The sequence below is a fragment of the Crocodylus siamensis genome, chromosome 9 (assembly GCF_052110815.1).
Source record: "Crocodylus siamensis isolate JL-2025a chromosome 9, ASM5211081v1, whole genome shotgun sequence".
Taxonomy (NCBI): Eukaryota; Metazoa; Chordata; order Crocodylia; family Crocodylidae; genus Crocodylus; species Crocodylus siamensis.
The window spans coordinates 9,838,692-9,857,915 of NC_143403.1; the positions used below are offsets into that span (position 1 = coordinate 9,838,692).

The window sequence follows — 19,224 nt, forward strand, 5'->3', positions numbered from 1 at the left end:
CAAGTCCTGAGTAAGACTCAGACTCGCATTGGAACCCATAGCTAGATGACTAAACCACCCTGCCACCATCCACGAGAAGAATGAAAGATAGAGAAAAAATAATGAAAAGTAGTGAGAGACCAGAGAGACGAAAGGTAGAAAAAGAGTCAGGGAAAGAAGGATATAGCAGTAAAAAAGGGAGGAGGGATGCAGAAAGAGAAGAAGAAACAAGGAAAGGCACAAAAAAATCTTGGAACAATACTGATCTAGGCAGAGCAAGGCATTCTGGGACATATCTGAGGATGAGAAAAGAAGAGACCCAATGTGCCTAAATCCCATCTGCCCCTGGAGTTCCAACGTAGCTAAAGCAGGCAGCTGGTGCAGCACTCAGATGCACAGCGTCTGTGCTGCACACCACAGTGTCACTACCTTGCTTGTGCTCCTGGAGTTCCTGTCTCTGCCTCTCTTTTCTGCAGCTGTAGAGCTACAATGATCAATAGTGTCACACTTCGTGGACTAGGCTCCTCTTTGGACTTCTGGGAGGCCATTACTGCACTTTTACAGAAAAAAAATTTGAGACTTCAACTGACTTACTTAAAACTGCACAGGTCAGTGACCTGGGATCTGGGAGTGTCCTGCTCAAAGCACCAGTTCCTAAAGGGTAAAATGTCCCTTTAAAAAACACATAGGAAAGTAGGAACAAAAAGGCAGGGGAAGAATGGCAAGTAAATACTGGCTGGTGAGTGAAGGGCTAACTTCCTGCTGTTGTGGCTTGCAAGCTCCCTAGCAACATTTGCATGAGATTATGACTGCTTTGCATGCTGCCCTAATAAGGACTATTTGCCCAATATGGTAACCTGCAGTTTAGCTGGTTAAAATATTTGTAATTATTGGGTCATAAGAGTTTGGGGCGGGGGGGAGGGGGCGGTGAATCATCTATATAAAGGACTACACTGGGCCGAGAGGGTGAGTCTCAAGTTGAGCAAAGGTTGAGTCTTTCCCCAAGGCATAGCAAAGGCAGCAAAGGCTCTTGGCGAGGAACAGCTGTGTCCAGTCCATATGTGCAGCTGGAATACGTATAATCCTGATGTCCCTGGCATAACATTTCACTGCAGTCACCAGATGCCAAGGCAGGAGACGGTGGAGGTCAGTAATGCAGGACGTGTGGGGAGAAGGGCCTATGGTAGTACCAAGTTCTGAGGATGATAAACTGTGAAGAGGGTTTTTCATTTTCCATCGAAGGCCTCATTCTCAAGGTCTGTGTACTGCACACTAAGACTGCTCAGGTCTCCACAATGGCCAGTATATAGCTTGGATGTCTCTCTTGTTAGTAGCATAGTATCTGAGACACAACTCAGTAGTTCTGAATCTGCTAAGATGCTAGATGTACATAACTTGGTTCCAGATACCAACTTGCACAGTATTAGTAGCATCCTTGTAGGCTCATTACTTGTTTGTTACATATATGGCCTAATCATTTACCCCTGCAGCAGTTGTCAAGGTGACTATTATATACGGCAAGGCCACAGCTGCAGGTGCTTTGGTTGCTACTCCTCTTTCTGCATCGTTGGGTGTGTCTACACATTGCTGTACGGCGATGTTGCTATAGCATCATGCTTTAGCGCTTCTTTTTGTAAGTACTAAATCACAGCACAGTGTGAGTGGTTACTGCACTGTGTGCAGAGCGCACATTTAGTTTTTGCTGCTATGTTGCCATAGGAGCGCGCTATACCGGGGGAGTGTGCTGCTGTGGTGACATAGCTGCTGAGCACTTGTAGACCTGTGTGATCACCACGTTGCCATAGTGCACCGTACGGTGATGTGGTGCATTGCTGTGTCGCTGTAGGGTGACAGGTAGACGTGCCCATAGTCTCCAATATTATTACTCCCCTTAGGCTTCTGCTCTGTGTCCTTTTCAGTTCTCCCCGTTTAATTTATTTCTTGGTGACCTTACCTGGTCTGAATTACTACTGCTCAGATGTATCCCTACTCCCTTAAAAAGAATGTGGTGAAGAATAATCTCTCCCTGATTGAGTTCCTTCTGTACACCCATAGGCCAGTGCTTTAATTCAAGAGTGAGCTGATGGCATAGCTATAGTAGGCACATAAGTATTATTTCATTGTTTCAAGGTAACAATGCTCTCCCAATACCTTACTATAGTTCAGTGGCTCCTAACCTTTTTTTGCTGTGACCCTAAATCAGGGTCGCAACCCCCACCCCTGGTACCAACTCACTCATGCCTGGTGGTGCCAGCAGAGCCTAGGCCGGGCTCCTTAAGGTGTGCTTGATGAAGTGCAACCTACTGGCTAACTCTTTTGAGCTCTTAGCTGTAATTAGGCAGTGATGGAGAACCAAGGTAGGGAATGGATAGGCCTTTTAAACAGAAATGGCAAAAAAAAGTGTGCAAGGCAGTAATAACATTAAGTGGCAAAGCAGAATTTGTGAGAAAGGTATCTACCCCCTGGGAGCTGTCTAGTTATCTCCACACCTACCTTTTGTAGATGTGAAGATGACACCCCACGTCAGCACTGTCCTACCAAGGGCTCATGATGGCAATGGCATAAGATTGATCTCCCAGCAACCTGTGCAAAGGAGTCACACAATGACATCATTCATAATGGAAAATCATTGATGACCTTTTTATATGATTTATGGTAGCCCTCTGGTGCTAGACACTTTACAACCATGCGCCAAGGGAAGGAACTAGCAGAATCTATTGTTGAGGGAAAGTGGTAGAAATAACATTTGGGAGTGAGTCATTGGTAGGTTACCGTGGAGGATTTTGTGTTGGAAATTCAAATTATCAGTGGGACTAACCACTGAGGAATCTGGGTAGGAGAGGGACCTGCTTATAGTAAATAATAAATACATATATAATATACTCCATTTTTAGGAAGGGTACAGAGTTTATATTGTCTTTCGGTAGCAGAGACCAAATTTTTATCTGTGCTTGTACAGCACCTGACACAGTGAAGTCTTGGTACATTGTGTTTCCTGGAGGTTGAGGCCAACAGCAGTAAAAATTATGAATTTATTTTCAAGTGAGAATCTCTTTACGTGACTGTCAGCATATTTAGGGAGTAGCAGCCCCATAGCTCATTTTTAAGTCTTCTAAGTATGTTCCCTACATAGATTCTCAAAGTTAGGTTTTACCTTACTTTTGTTCTTAATCTTTATTACATACTAACCAAACTTCTATGTTATGACATCAAAGCCAAAAAAAATCATTTGAGTAAATTGGTTAGTGCTATGTATACTTTTAGCTCATATCTGAAAAGCCTTCTGGTCTCTGCTAAGCAAAGGTAGACCTCTACTGGGTGAAAGAAATACTGACAGTCTTGTCTTCATTTGCGATACAACCAACCATCTCCAGAGAAACAAAATGCTGGTGGTCAATGCTGGATCAGTTCACTTCATTTTTTAATAAAAACATTTTTATTTAAAAATAGTCTGTTTCTCTACCCAAAAGTTTTCATGAAAAATTGTTAGTTTAATTTTTTTCCCCTCCACACTTTTTCCAGTAAAATTGGAAATATTTTAAATAATTAATTTTAATTTGCCCAAGACCACATTTTTGGTAAGCACAAATATTTCTACAACTCTTTCTTTAATGTATATAATGCAAATTTTGAGATTTATGAAGGATTTTTTTTTCTTCAGGAAAAAGCTATGAAGGGGTCTATTCCAAACATAAGTTTCAAGTTTTTAACCTGTTCTTTTGAAGACAAACCAGTAGCTAAATTTCCAAAAGCTCACTAAGTATCACTATATTAAATGTTAAGATCAGAGAGTGTATGGAAAATAATAGTTTGGCAGAAAGATAAAGGAAACATCCAGTGTACTGAAATGTGTAGAATTTAATAGTTATTCTTCCCATTTTCATTTTTTATTTTATTATATAAGCTCCATTCTTCCCTACCTTGATTTATCTTGGTCTTTTTATTTCACAGATTATGTGAAAGAAGGAAAATGCTAATTAATCTTACAATGAGTTACAACTGAAGTTGGGGAGACAGACTATTTAAGAGGTTAAAAAGCTGGCAAAAGTGTTTTGTGCGCAGTTATTTTCAGTGGCCTGTCTGGCTGTGTAATCCTGCCTGTATACACAGGTCTATGTTTTCTGTCTTTGTAGTGCATGAGCACCTGGGAAAAGAACTTTTCTTCAGAACATTGCTCTTTCTCTCTCTCTCGATGAAGGAATGGTTTTATGTCAGTGTCCTCAAACTTTGATTATTTCCAGGAGAGGCTGAACACTACTGCGCTATGTCAGCTCAGGGATTAGTTCAATGCTTTTCATGCTGCTTCCCAGTCTCTTGTTCTTGCCTCAAACACAAGAGCAGTAGTTGACATGTGAACAGCCTGCTTCACTTACCGTTCTGGGACACAAGTAAAGTCCTAGCATCTGGAGTGGCTGCAGCATTAGCACAGAGAGGCTAGAAACTTCCTGACTTTTTCTGTAATCGGTGCCAGAATTGTTTCTCCATTAGGTATCCGATGCCTGTCATCTGCTGACAGATTACTCCACTTGCCCCACTGGGACATGATCACAGAAAGTGATTCGGAGGGAAACCAGAGCTGAGTAGCAGTTTGGTTTGAAGGAACTAGTATGCCTTTGCTATGGTCTCAAGGCTCTTTGGGTGAACCTGGTATCTTTTATTAGACCAACTTAAGTAGTTGGAAACAATTTTTAAGCAAGCTTTCAGGTTCAAAAAACAAACAAACCAGCTTTGCTATGTTCTGGGACTCTTTATTGGTGCCAAGGGGCTACCCTGACTCCCGGAGGGAAAGGAGAAAAGATCTGAACCCAAGCCTGGTCTCTCCTGAGACCGAACTGTAGGTAATTGTGTGCAACTGGTGGTTAACAATGTCTGCTGGAGGAAGGAGGATGCGTACAGGAGAACTCAGGGTAGTAGACGATGTGTTAACACTATCTGAGCAATCAGCTGCTAGGGGTCTCCCATCACTAGTGTCTGGATTCACAAGTACCAGCGTCATGGACCCCCTCTGGGGAGCCATTCATGGATCAGAGTAAGAGGGTGGGAGGAACATTTTCTTCCTCAATCTTCCCTTCCCGTTCTTCTCTGTGCCGGTTTCTCCTTCGTTCACTCTGCAGTCCTCATTCCCAGTCCTTTCTTCTCCCCTCCCAGCTTCTTTTTCCCTCATCTTTTTTTGCTTTTTTTGAACTGTAAAGGTACATATTTTGCCTTAAGACCTTGAGTTATGTCCCCATACTAGGTATGTCTTCATGGACTATTAGTAAGGTACCTGTTTGTTTAACAGTGCGTACAATGGCATTCAGTGAGTTTGGAGTATGTCTTCCAATGTTGTCCATAACTGCTTTATTCTGCTGTTCGTAACCTCAAAAACATGTTAGTACCTAAAGCAGAAGGAAGAAAACTGACAAGAAATAAATAATTCACCTTTGAAGCTGGTGTATATCGGTGTTGCTGTACTTGTAAATGTTTCCAAAATTATTTTGAATTTGACATTTGCATAGTGAACATAATTAACTAGCCCAATGAGCCAGAGTTCAAGGCAATGACAAGTTATTGTAGACATTTAAATCACAATTAAAAGTCAGCAACAAAACTCAACAGCATCTGATAAGCAAAATAGACCCTAACAGCCTGTTGGATAGGGTTGTTTTCCTTTGATACAATTCCTCAGAAGATGAATAAAAAGGTGTCTCGTTTGGGCTTTATGACAGATTCATGAAGAGCTGGACAAATGACATTCACCTAGGGCAGTGATTCTCAACCAGGGTGATGTGGTACCCTAGGGTGCCTTGAGATTCTTTCAAGGGTGCTACATGCCATGCAACCTTAATACTGTTAGGTGTGCAAACATGCAAAGGTATTTCACAAGATAAAGACAGAGATTTCAAATAGGCATCCGTAGTGCTGAAAATATTCTGACCTGTTGGGGGTTTTTTTGCAATGGAAGAATTGCTCTATTATTTTTCCATAATCAAAAACAGAGTGAGAACTAAGAGCTGACATTTTTAAGGGGTACCTTGAGTCACACAAGGGTTTCCTTGACTTGCAAAAGGTTGACAACCACTGCTCTGGGCAAATAGCTTTCTTATGGGTACAGGTGCAGTAGAACTAATAGTAATGCTACCCTGCATCCTCAAACAGTGTCTAAGAATACACTTGCTCCTGATACTGGTCTGCTGCCCCATAACTTTCACCAGAAAAAGCGGGATGTTGAGTGATATGTCAAGACCCCATCGCCCATCACTGAGAATGGAATGGAGCAGCTGTTTATTAGGGTCCAGCACCATTGCTCCATTGTTGAAGATGAGAATACCTTGTCTGCTTGAAGCTGTGAGGATAATTTTGTTCGATACAATGCAACTGTTCAAACTGAAAACTGGCTAGAGAATGCGTGTTAACCCCTGTTGGCCCTGTGGTAATTACCTTAGTAAATGAGTACATGCCATCAGGTAATTTCATATCTCACCTGGAAGATCGCCCCACTAACCCTATAGGGCCCTTGCTACCTTACTGGAGCATGGGATTATTGGAAAAACTGACACATATTAAAAAGTCAATAGCATTTCTAGCCGCACCTAATATTGTCTTTGGAGGTCTCCTGTCCTCATGCTGACTAGTCCTAATGGTGGGAAGCTCCACCCTGAGTGACTACTGAGGTATGTGGCCGCACAGACTATTTTCCATAAAAGTACAGCTCTCCACCTAGACTTCCTATGGGCCCATGTGCAAATGGAGCCCTGAACCTGACAATTTTAATTTTAGGTTAGATCTAAAACCAGAATGGGCTTATTTTGTATAGCTGACAGCAGTGCCGTGGCAAGGAAGCATGGTGCTTGGGGAAAAGCCCACAGCAGCAGCCCATCCTTGCCCTGCGCACATATCTGGGGGGCACATGCCCCCCCATGCTTACCCAGGAGTGCAGTGGTGGGAGCCATCCTTCCCCAATCCCTGCATTCCCCAAATGAGCCGTTTGAAGCTCCATCTTGGGCCCCACCCCAGCTGGGCAGCTCTTGTTGGCCTCCCTTAGCTTCAGCACCCCGGGGCGGTTGCCCCGCTTGCCCCCCCCCACCTTGAAATGGCACTGGCTGACAGTACTGAAATCTCATGAATGATTAAGCACCAGATGGTGGAAATGTAACAAGGGCAGCTGAATTTGTATGAAGACTTCAATCTGAATCCTAAATCTGAATCCCAAACTAATTTCAGCCTGAAGAAGCCTTTTCAATTTTTCTTGTTTTAGCAAATAGTTAGTGAATGACAGATTTCTATTCATTTCAGTATTGAATTCTTTTTTTTGTTCACACAGAATGCATACATCATTTCTACAGAAAAAAAAATATGCATATAAGCTTATATATAATATACTATATTTGAAATACTGATTGTACGGGTTCTCAAAATAAAAATACAATTAAATAGCACCATTAAGTACTAGCAAGTAGAGATATATTGCAGAATTCAAAGATTTATTGCACAATTAAATAAAGGAAAAGAAAGAGTTGACCTCCAAGCAGCAGTACATTTAAATAATCAATGCAAGTCCTATAATGCAAATCTGACAAATTACCCTTAACATAATACTAAAATAAAGTGATATTCAGTTGATGCCAAGTAAAGCATTTGGCTGCCATTTTTTCTATAATTTCATTTCTGTAGTTTATAGGGTGTTTTTGGAAGATTAAGAACAGCAAAAAACTGAAGTGATATTTCTTCTTCCGTAATTCAGTGAAACTCCCTTGACTGTAGTGGAGCTATTCCGATTTTTACCCATGAAGAGATCTACTTGTCCTTAAAGAGGCCCAAATTGAAATATAGTATTTAAAGAGGGTTAGAGCACCCCCTGGCTAATGAGGCTTATGGGGAAGTAGGGGGAACCCTCTGATGTAGGTCTCAGGGGAAGTAGCTGGGAAAGAAGTGGGAAGGCATAAGGAAGACATGGGTCAGATCACCCCTTATACCAGTGAGTGGAGGTGGCTACAAACAGATGTCACATTTGTCCTGGAAGAAAGCCTTTTGCGCCAGGCTTGTACATGTCCACCAACCCCCTTCAAATCGTTCTCAGGTATGCCGGATAAAATCCACCAGTACATTTTCCCAGAATATTGTTGTATGCCTGTATGGTTATTGCAGTTTATTATAGGAACGACCCTGTCAGACTGTAAGCTCACTCTAGTCGCTTACCGACGAAGGAACAGCAAGGGCAACGTGTGTGCAGGACTATGCTGCAGCAATTTTAATTCGGACCAAATCCTGGGACAGTCAACCTGGGTCAAATGCGACATCTGTTTATAGCCTAAGGGAGTACGTTGTCCACTATATATCCCATCAACCTGGGAGAAGTAATGTTTCTCTTTGAAGTATGATACCTCTGTCTGTTCCTCCGAGGTGCTTCTGTGTGCCCCATATTGTGGGTTACAGGGCACGGCCTAGCCCTCATTTGACACTTCAGAATGGGTAGAAGAATGTTCCAAATGGTACATATTACATTTAATAATAATCAAACTCTTAGGACCAGAACCAAACATTTCTAGCCTGGCTGATGTCTCAGAATATCTACTGTGAATATTTCTTTCAGGAATATATCACTTACAACTCCATACTTTTTTATATCGCCTTCAGATTTGTTTGATTTTTTCCCTTTAGGTCAAAATCTTTGAACTCTTGGTTGGATTGGTTATGGTGAAATTCACCCTGTGCAGAAGTTCACATTGTTAAAAAATCTACTTAAATTGTGGGACTTCAGTTGATTGTGAGACTTTATAGGTTGGCAAATTTCACCCTATGGGGTGTTCTGTGCATGTCACTTTCATTAATATTGACCAGAGTGCTGAAGCCAACACTCATTCATAGACATATGAAGTGCAGGTCTGAGATGAATTTTCACTTCAAGGCACTAGTAACAACGAACACCAAACTACGATAATACAATGCAATACAGCTTAAAACAGTGTTAGCTATATTCACTATACGGCATATGCTAAAATTAGGTGGTGAGAGAACTCACTAAACATGACATTTTGTAGCAAGAGAATGGAAAATAAATTAATAGAGAAAATTCCTGCCTGTGAAAGAGGTGTGTATAAGGTGAGGAATTTCAACAAATATTTTCAGTTCACCACTGTCTAAGTGGGAAGGTCATTGCCAGGCAAAACTGCATATTAATGACTAAATAAGCTGGCACAGCCAGCTCTGAATGAAGTTATGGGATCAGAAATTCACAAATGTATCTTTTGGCAGTACGGCACACTTCACCTATCCACTTGCCTTGAGAGGGCTGGGAAAACAAGACACAGTTTTTACGCTTCCCACCATTGGGTTGAGAGCGGTCCCAGTTGAAATAGTGTAAAGCCATACCATTGACATCAACAAATTTTCCTTCATTTACCATGTCAGTGACACCCAACCAGAACTCCGACACCCCTGGAAGGCCTTTCTTGCCATAGTCTCGAAGAACATTGGTTTCCTCATTATCTCTGGGGATAGCCAGCGTCCCTCCTTTGGCTATGCAGTCTTCATTGGCTTCGTGGAAATGCTTAGCACCTTCTGACACGAGGTAGCACTTCTTATGAACCTTCGTTCCACGAAGACAGACTGTGAACAGATTTGGTTTGACATATTCAGTAAGAAATGAATAGTTTTGAAAAAGGTTGAGTCTTAAGGGAGAGATTTTCTAAAGTACCTATGGGATTTAGGCACATGTAGAGGCATAAGAGCCAGAGACTGCACCCTGGGTGACAGCAGCAGGAAGAGCCGGTCCAGCTGTGGCACCTGGGCTGGCAGCAGCTGCTGTTCACATGACTCCTCTAATGGGGCACCAGCTGATGACCTGGCTGCCCACCACTTATTATGCTGCTGGACATGAATCCCACTTAACATCCATGTGGCTTGTGACTGTAACTCTGTAAAGTGCTTTAAAAAAATCTGACTTGTAGCTTATTTATAGGAAGGAACATTGAGCCCTCTATCCCAGTCCCCTCCAGTAACTTCGTTTCCTTATGATCACTTATTCTGTTATTTCAGAATGCTAAAAATGACCTCGGCCTGTTGTTTATCTGTCTTACGACCGACTTTTATAAATAGTCCTTACTGCCACTTCTGAATATTTCGCCTCACTTCATCAGTTTCATAACTTATTCCGCAGTGAAATAGATGTTTGTGCTGTTGGCAGATGAGGCTAAGACATCAAGAAGTGTATACTTGGCTTTGCGCCAAAGTCTAGATCTAAAGGTCTTTTCATACTTAGGACATTTAAGGTGCCAAAGTAAAGCATTCTGCATTAACTAAGCCTACTTCCTAGCAAACAAGTATGGGACAGATGTTGCTGCGGTGCTGTTTACAGCGTCTTGCTTGTCTGAAAGATATTGATTTGAAATTCATCATTTTGGGACAGGTGATGAATAAATATTGCCACTGGCAGAAGAGCTTTCAGAAGACATAAAACAATTACCTCTAGCTCTTCATTTCCAGTCAGTTCATTCTTTCAGCTAAATAAAGCCCTTCCCTTCCGACTCCCATTGCAAGTGACCTAGAGTGAGTTAGGGCTATAAATGCCTTTTTCTAAAGGAGACAGTGCACACATTGTCATTAGAAGCTGACATTCTGTCCTCATTTACTAAACTGTTTGCTTTTGTCTGTACAACCCATGTGGTTACAGACCACAAGGAGTGCCAGCTTGTCCTTTGCAAAGCCTACGTCTTCATTGGTTCCATCTAGTGGAACATATCAGGAATGTTTTAATGGCAAAAACAAATGTACTGGGATATATATTTGGTTTAAAGCCTGCAATTCGCCTTGAAGAGCAGTCATTATAGTGTCTTCAGCTTTACTCACATAAGGAAGGGTTTGCTGGAATGAATTGTTAACCCTCGGTGAACTATCACTTCTCTTCTCCTGTAATGCAGACAATTACATGGAAGTGAGGTGACTCCGATAAATACTTCCAAAGAGCTTTCTTCCAATGTGCACAAACCTAGCCGAGATGAAGGTTTCTACTCAAAAAGTCTCAAAAACAAAGTCACCATTCAGTACCTTAGCACCAAAAATGCAGAATTATGTATGCAGATGTCTACATCAGTCCCATAATTTGCAGCAATTCCAGTATTTCATGTTTATGTCCCAAACCCCAAGTTAATATATTCCTCTACTGCTTTTCACGCAAATAATATTCACTTGCATTAAGACAAGGATTTCAAGAGGTAAGTTCATGTAAAGCCATATGTGGCAGTCCCACAACTCTCCTAAAGGCTCTGTTTTTCACAAGTGCTAAATGTTTTCTTGCCTGAATAGATGCACTGGGGTCATGATGCTTTATGCATATTTTAGAAAGAGTTTCTTCTTTTGTGAAAAATATATGAGCATCTCCCATGTTTAACTCTTCTAAACTGTTGCAAATCCCTGAACATTTAAAATTTGTGCTTGTTTTCTTCTATGTCAGGATTTCCTAAGGTTCTGACCCAAAGACTCACAAATCCATCTACTTTAGCAACTTTGGATCAAGTCGTATATTTGCAAGGTCAGCAGTATTTTCAATTAGAGTAATGAAATTAATCCATCGGTTGCATTTTATGTTCATCATTTCATTCTTTAACTTCTTGAAGTGCTGAAGAACATCCTTCAAGTTTTTCAGCCACTGCAACTAGGAAAGTTACAAGAGGCAAATGATACAATAATCCTTAGCAACTTGTCTTTATAGGAGATCTTTCATCTGGAAAGATTGCCAAAAGACTTTAAAAACTATGTATTGATAGCCATACACTTAGCACTGAAATTTAGCCATCTTTCAAGTGGAAAGCCTCTATTGATAAACGTCATTTAGCAACAGTGCACAATAGCATATGACAAAGAGAAACCAGGAGAAATAGTGCACTAAGTCTCGTAATATGGAAATCTCGAGCATCCTTATGAATTAAAACACTCAGCTCTTTTTAAAAATGTTATGGGATTCTTAGCAACCATTTGTGATGACAGCAAGACATGGAGGACCTCTTTTTGGTCATATTTGATCATTGTAGGTTCTACGTATGAAACAAGGCTAAAAGTAAGTGTTGATGGTTGACTTCCTTTTGTCTTTGGTTTGAATTCTGAGCTTCTGGACATTTATTCTCCAGCTATTTGGAGAAGCAGGACCATTTACTTTCTGAACAAGAAAATTATTAGCTTAGCACAGACTTCTGTTTAGTTAGCTGTAAATTATTTGCTCAACTCAACATTCCTATGACTATTTAAAAGGGAACTATGTTTTGTAAAACTCAAAACTAACTTTTGTAAGTTAGTTTGTGTGGCAAACAAACTTCCTCAAATACCATTATTCTTGGGCAAAAAATGATTCACCTCATGTCAGTGATGTCACTTCCAGTCCAATGTCCCCCAACATGTGTGACTGCCAACTTGTTTAAGGGCAGCACAATAGAACCATTTCCTAACTGGATAGTTAATTAATCTCCTTATTTTGCAAATGTCCATCAGACTTTCTAAAACAGGGGTTCTCGATCCCTGGGCCACAGCCCGGTGCCAGGTTGTGGTGGGTCGGTTGCTGGCCTGGAAGTGGCTGTGGACTGGTAAACCGCGGCCTGCCAGAGCCGGGTGGAGGGGCTGTGGCTCCTTCCACAGGGCCCATGGCAGCGTAGGGTTTGCTCCCACCCTGCCCGGGGCATGGAGGTATTCTTACCTGTCTTCTGGCTGGCAGTTCCAGCTGTGGTCGGCTGTGACTGCTCGGTTGCAATTTGCCGGGCCATGGCTGCTTCCAGGCTGTGGCATAAAAACTTTGGGAGCCCCTGTTCTAAAGCTTTTGTATATTCAATCAGGCCAGCCCTCAACTAGCAATGATTGCTTTGAAACTTGGTTTTATAGTAATATTAATATTTGAATTTAACAACTTGTACACTTCAAGAAATTTCTAGCCTCCTAACCTCTCTTATATAAGCTGTAGATTCTCAGACTTTTCCATCCACCTTTTTTAGATTTGTGTCCCCACTCCCAGTGTGATCGAACCTCTCTGCCCATGCAGCCATGAGAAAAGGGAAAGTTGTTCATGACCACTTGGCAGAAATTTCCTGACACTCTGTCCACATCCAGACCTCTAGTAAGTGGAGTAAAGCTTCTGCCACCAACCAGCATCTAGCACAAAGTATGTGTAGACACTCCCTCACCTTCTGCTGAGGGGCTGTGGTCCCTTCAGTGGTACATGAACTATATGCTCTGGTGGCAGAGCTGCTGAGTGGAGACACCTGGAGCTGCCAAAGGTATACAGATGTGCACATGCTCAGGTGGTTTACAGTAGTAGCCATTTTCTTTCAGCAGAACATCTGGTGGCGGAGTGACAAAGCAATATTTACACATATCATTTCATTATTACATAAAGGCCATCATTATACTAATGCCATCAGTATGTGGCTACTGCAGTATTATCCTTGCAGAAATAACGCAGATCCTGGGAGCCAGTCCTGCAGCATGCAAACATTTGAATAGACTTAAATGGAAAAGAATTAAAGAGTTTGTCTCCACTCAAGTTTTGCTTTTATAGCTCCAGATTTATTCTTGGTGCTATCTTTTTCATTTCTTTGGAAAACTCATTCTGGTAAGGAATCCTACTCGTCAAGGAGGCAGAATTCCTTTTTAAAGATGTAGTATGTCAGGTGGTGGAAGGATGTTGTCTTGTAACAATGAGCCAATAAAACATGGTCTACCTGTCTGAAGTGCTTGCATTTCTTTCAGGGAATTTACTTCTCGCCACAGCTTGTCAATCTGAGTCTTCAGATCATCCTTTTCTTAAATAAGCAAACAAAGAAGCAAACTAATAAAAATACAATAACATACATCGACATACATCCAAGAATGTCTCCAAGTCAGAACTGTCTTTTGTGGAGATAAATATGACAGTAGCAATTACAATATTGATGAAATCGCTCCCTGCCCTTCTCCAGGTGAAAAAACTCCAGAGTTTTTCAGAGACAATCAGAATACAGCAGAATTAAATAACAATTAATTCAATGTCATAGACATGCAATATCTAAACCAATGTAATTGTAATGAATACAAACTAAATAAAATCTTTACCCAGGGTCCAGTTCTGTTCTAAGTGATATCTATGGACATTTTTCCAAAGAAGTCAGTGGGATTATAGCAATGTGATAATGGAGCAGAACAACAAATGTTCATGAACAATGCAATTGCACAGATAACTGATTCTAGTAACTGCATTTAATAAAACTAGCTTACCAGGGGAAAGTTTAGCATTATGGTAGGCTGCTGCAGAATAAATTTAAAGTCTGAAGCAGGGATCAGTCATTATTTTTGAAGACATGCAGAAGGTCTTTGTTTGTGCCCCTATATATAAAGACATTTACTCATGGGGATTTGATAATGGAGTTGAGAATTCAGTTCAACTGATTTTTGCTTTTTAAGACTGGGCTTCTAATGATTATTTTGGAGCCTGTTTCATACACTTAGCAAAAGAAATTCAAGCAAACCCCACAGTCACTTTTTTGGTACCCTGTATTAGGTGCCTGAATTGGAAAATGTTAGTTTATTATTCCTGTTACTGCTGTGGCTGATTCAAGCAATTTGCAATGAATACTGTAAACATGCTAATTAACAGGAAAAGTACATAAATTAGTAGTGGGCTCCTGGGGTGCAATTAAACAAACAATTATGCAGGTGTTCTTTGCTCTGAATCCTTGATGAACAAAGATTTTATTGTGTGGGTTTTTAAGAGAAAATCTTCAGACCTTGTGCCTGGTTTATCCACCCGTGGGCAAAAGTAGGATAACCTAGATACCAGGGCTGATACGCCGGCCCCATTGAAGTCAGTGGCAAACCTCTTGACCCCTGTGGAATAGGAGTGGCTCTAAGGTGAAGAGGCGCGCTACCTTCTAATTTTCCTAAATGCTGGCTTAATTAAAGAATCTCTGGGCCCCATATGAGAAAAGTATGACCTGGCCTTTCATCCCCCAATTTAATCACAGCTTTCAATGTGAGCACATGTTAGTAGCTGCCTGAAAAAAATGTGGGTTACAGGTAACTACTGGTTGTTGATCATCTGTATGCCAGTTTATAATAGAGTCCAGAATTTGCACATTCAGTTCTGCGCCAGCTCCTCAATGTGCGTGTGCACCGAGTTTAAATACAGGCTGGAGAAGCATATTGTTTATTTACAGAAATGTTGATCATACGAACATAGCAATTTAACACAGAACCTGCCGGAGGACAATAAGTAACCATTTTGTTGCACTTAAAATACCACCAACAAAATGGTGGCAGAGAAAAAAAATCTTGCACCTCCCACACAGCAGCTCCACCTCAGTGTCTCTTGTTCCATTTTTTCAATTAATAACTAAGGTTTGGGGGTAAAGAACAAAAGAAAAATAAGAAACAGAGGAGGAAAAAGTGAGTTTATGTTAAACTAAAAAATAATGCATAAGAGATTTGAATGTTAAACCTAGTGGGAAAAAGCAGGTATGTTTTCATACGTGGGAGAAAAATGCCATTGTTGTACAGTAAAATTCATGGAATCAAAAAACTCTTATGGAATTCAGAAGAAAGGGGATAGATACATTTACTAGACAGGGAAATACCTATGCAAATGCTCCTTAGTTTAAGGATAGACAGACCATGTTATGAAATGGCCTTAGAAAGCTATTTACTCATCACTGACTAGCGGTTAAGTACTCACCAACTATGCAGCGTACACTATGCTTAAAAAAAATGGAAGTAAGGGTTCAAATCTAATTGATGAACAATATTCAAGGGGGTTATCGATGTCCTCCTCTAGGGCATTTACTCTGTGCTTCTTTTCTACTAATTCTTTTTTATTTGCACTATTTTATAGCATTTGATAACTGGGTAAAATACTATTTTACAACTCTGTCACAAATATTCTCATCAAAAATGCAAATAACTCTCTGGCATTGTATTATTGTTGGAATATATTATATCCTAGAGGCTTATTATTTTATTCTGCTTGTTTAGACTAGATGAACACGATAAAGGAGACCCTTGCCATTCGTGGGGTATACATTCTCGAGATCCTTGCAAATGGCAAAATTCGCAAATATGGCACTGCGCTAATGAATGCCGCCTGCGTTCATGAACATAGTGCCCCCAGTGACTGGGGGAGGGGGCACGGCTGCACTGACAGCGGTGGGAGCCTGGCGGCAGCAAGCACCAAGCTCCCAAGGAGCTCCTGTAAGCGTATTTAAGATGCAGGTTCGGCATTCGTGAATATTTGAAACCACGAACGCCGAGCCCGCGAATAGCGATTTCCTGTACATGATTCTTCCTGGCGATATCCGTCGTAATTAAATATAAGAGACCAGGTTCTGTCCTCAGTTAAATGTATGTATCCTAAATACTCTCAGTGGGATATAATAGGCACAATTGAAAGCAGAGTGTCTGTCCCTGTGCAGCTGTACCGGTTTGCAAATCCAGTCTGACATACCACACTTTGCTTGTAACCTAAATAATGTATATAAAGTCCTTTCTCTCAATGGAATAAACACAGGCAAAGATTTCCTTTGCTAATAAGTATTTACACACTACTAATTTCTGATTAATCACATAGTGTGTAAGCACACTATAAAACCCTAGCTTTAAAACCCCCCAGGTATACACTCTCCCCAGAATAAAACTGATTACCTTTCACTCGACGTTTACTGTGCTTTCTGGTTTTGAATCTGGAGGGCTGGCCAGTTGTCTGATCCAGCAGTAGTAAGGTAATGAGCAGAAAAATGATAAGTCCCGTTTGTGCCATGTCTCTTCTACAAAAACTAATGCAAACCTTCAAGAGAGTCTCTACAGCAGCTAAAAGAGCAAGTCATATGGCCACAACCCGATGTGAACTGACTGAGGTTAGCTTTATGAAAGCGTAGTGATAGACTTGGCTGTGCTCCTTGCTTACGACATGTGTTGAATACCTCAGCTGGCTCCAACATAAGGTAACCCCTTGTTTCAATTCCTCATCTTAGATTCTGATTTCCTGGTTGGTTTCAAATGAGCTTTTTCAGGGAGCATTTCAGGACTGAACATTTTGTTGGGTTTTTTCCTCTTAGCGAACTCATTCAATTGTTTTAGGAATAATATTTTAAAGCAAATGGGTGGCCAAATAATGCTAAGCCATGCGTCACCCCTTTCAAAGATGTCCTTCTGTGGTGTCATTTGGCAAGGTCGCAATGCAGCTTCTTCCAAATGGGTCTGGCCCCAGCCACTTAAAACGGAGGATAGTCATGATCCTCCTTTCACTGATGACTGTAATTTTTGACACCAAGTTCAAAGGCAAAAGGCCTGGGCTCTGGAACGATCTGCCTAAGGTTATACTTTATATTAGTTGGATATTTATAAATAGTTTAGAAAGGGCTAATAGAGGACTAATAGACTTTATGAGCACATTACAGATGTTAACAGAAAGGTGCTAGTTTGTTGTAAAGCAGGCGGTAGAACTAAAACTCCCCCTACAAAAAGCTCCGCTTTTTTGAATCGCTGCCATGGATGATACCTGTGCGCATGACCAAAATGCGATTATGCATCTCTCTTGAGTAAGGTTGCTCTTTCAATGGGCTTGGCAATGCCCGCGTCTGCTGCTAGCATCGTTGCGCCTGGCTCCGTGATTGTGGCACCTCCTTCTAACCTGGGGCACCAAAGTGAGATGTTGCTCACAGCAAATTGGACAGTCCTGTGACTCTCCTTCTTCCTTCTTCCACCGGAAAGGAACAGCTGAACACGCTGACATTCAAATGATCCCTGGGCATCTGTTCACAACACACTGAATCAGCTGAACAGGGCAGTTCACACATCTCAGAGCTGTTGTTCCAAACTCAATTAGACAGCAGTCATCTCTGTAGTGGTGACATGCCATTCACGTTTCTGAGATTTTCTCATTTCTAAATGAGAGGCTTCATTTTTTGCAATGGAGAACAAAAGAGTATTTTCAGAGAAGCTCTGATACAGTGCACGTATGTACTGGCTAGTCCCATGCCCTACTCACATATGGGTTATAAGTACAGCAATAGGAGGAGTTTGACATAACCTGTTAGACTGCAACCATTAAAACATCTATTAATCATTAATTACTCCTTTATGACCTATTTATAAATATAACTTGGAATGGGGGCTCTATAATATCTCTCACTGTACTGAAATATTTCATAGGTGATTATAGGGAGGTTAAATACCAGCAATGACATTTAACCACTCCTCAGGGGTGGTATTAGATATTATGTGATCCCATAGTAGTGGGGATCTGAAGTACCACAGACCAAATTGGAGGTGTTTATGTAAACGTATGTATTTCCTTGATGATTTAGGAGGCAAGTATAATGGCTGCCTCTTTAGCTCACATGCCAGAGACAGAACTGAATCTCTTCAGTGTGACCAAAACAGCCAGGCATCCATGCTGAGAAACGAAACAGTCTCATAACCCCTGTAGATCAGGCACAGCAGGGAACGTGTAACACACACCAGCCTGTGAGCTGAATAAATCGATGGCAATAGAATCATATTTCTGCTTCTACCGTGGGCATATTTATTTTAAAAACAGAGGCATTTCCAGAAAGGGGACGGCATAGTACAAATCAGGGTACCTGCTGGCATCAGCATGACATTGCTTCATCCAGGGTTAAAGCTGGAGTGATTTTATTACTTTTGAACTGTTCTCAGCTCCTTCACACATAACAATTAGAATTCACCAGCTGCTGCCCTTTCGAAACCTTGCCCTTTCGAAAGGGATCCAAATGTGCCTGTGTCCATACCCTCAAGAAGTTGTTCTGGGAGCAGAGGGGTATGTGACTAGTCCAGCAGTACTGAGAAACCGGTGCTTTTCCTTAGGCTTCACCTACACACAGGTTTTGGTACTCATTTGATCATACTGAATAGGCGTTTGATTTTTTTTTAACCTGTATAATTATCCTCATGAAACCAAGTGCTGATGCAGTTACGCAAGTTTAACTGTGCCACATACGAGTACAGAACTAGGGGTCACAAAATGAAATTAGTAGGTAGTGAGTTGGTAGTACGCTTATAGGTCATGGCATTGTTCAGTGACCCATCTGTTTCTTCAGCTATCATTTCCTCAGATTGGTCCATTTGCTTTCAAATGGCAGGAACATTAGGAATACGAGAATCTTTTATTTGAAGAAATTTGCCATTGTCTCCTGGGAGGCTCCTCAGAGAATAAGGTCTTATTTCTTCTGCTCAGGGTCAGAGAGTCAGGTGTTTATCTGAGGCTCTGAAAACCAGGCCTGTGCAAAGCGGCTAGTA

General features: G+C 41.3%; 1 protein-coding gene across 1 annotated transcript; it reads right to left on the reverse strand.

Moving 5' to 3' along the window:
• Nucleotides 1–7,062: 7,062 nt before the first annotated feature.
• Nucleotides 7,063–16,798, reverse strand: CLEC3A (C-type lectin domain family 3 member A). Its single transcript, XM_090063528.1, has 3 exons — nucleotides 16,609–16,798; nucleotides 13,662–13,742; nucleotides 7,063–9,567 (listed from the first exon to the last, which is right to left on the reverse strand). The coding sequence occupies exons 1-3, from the start codon at nucleotides 16,721–16,723 to the stop codon at nucleotides 9,176–9,178; spliced, it is 588 nt and encodes a 195-aa protein (XP_089919654.1). The 5' UTR covers nucleotides 16,724–16,798; the 3' UTR covers nucleotides 7,063–9,175.
• Between the last annotated feature and the right edge of the window lie 2,426 nt (nucleotides 16,799–19,224).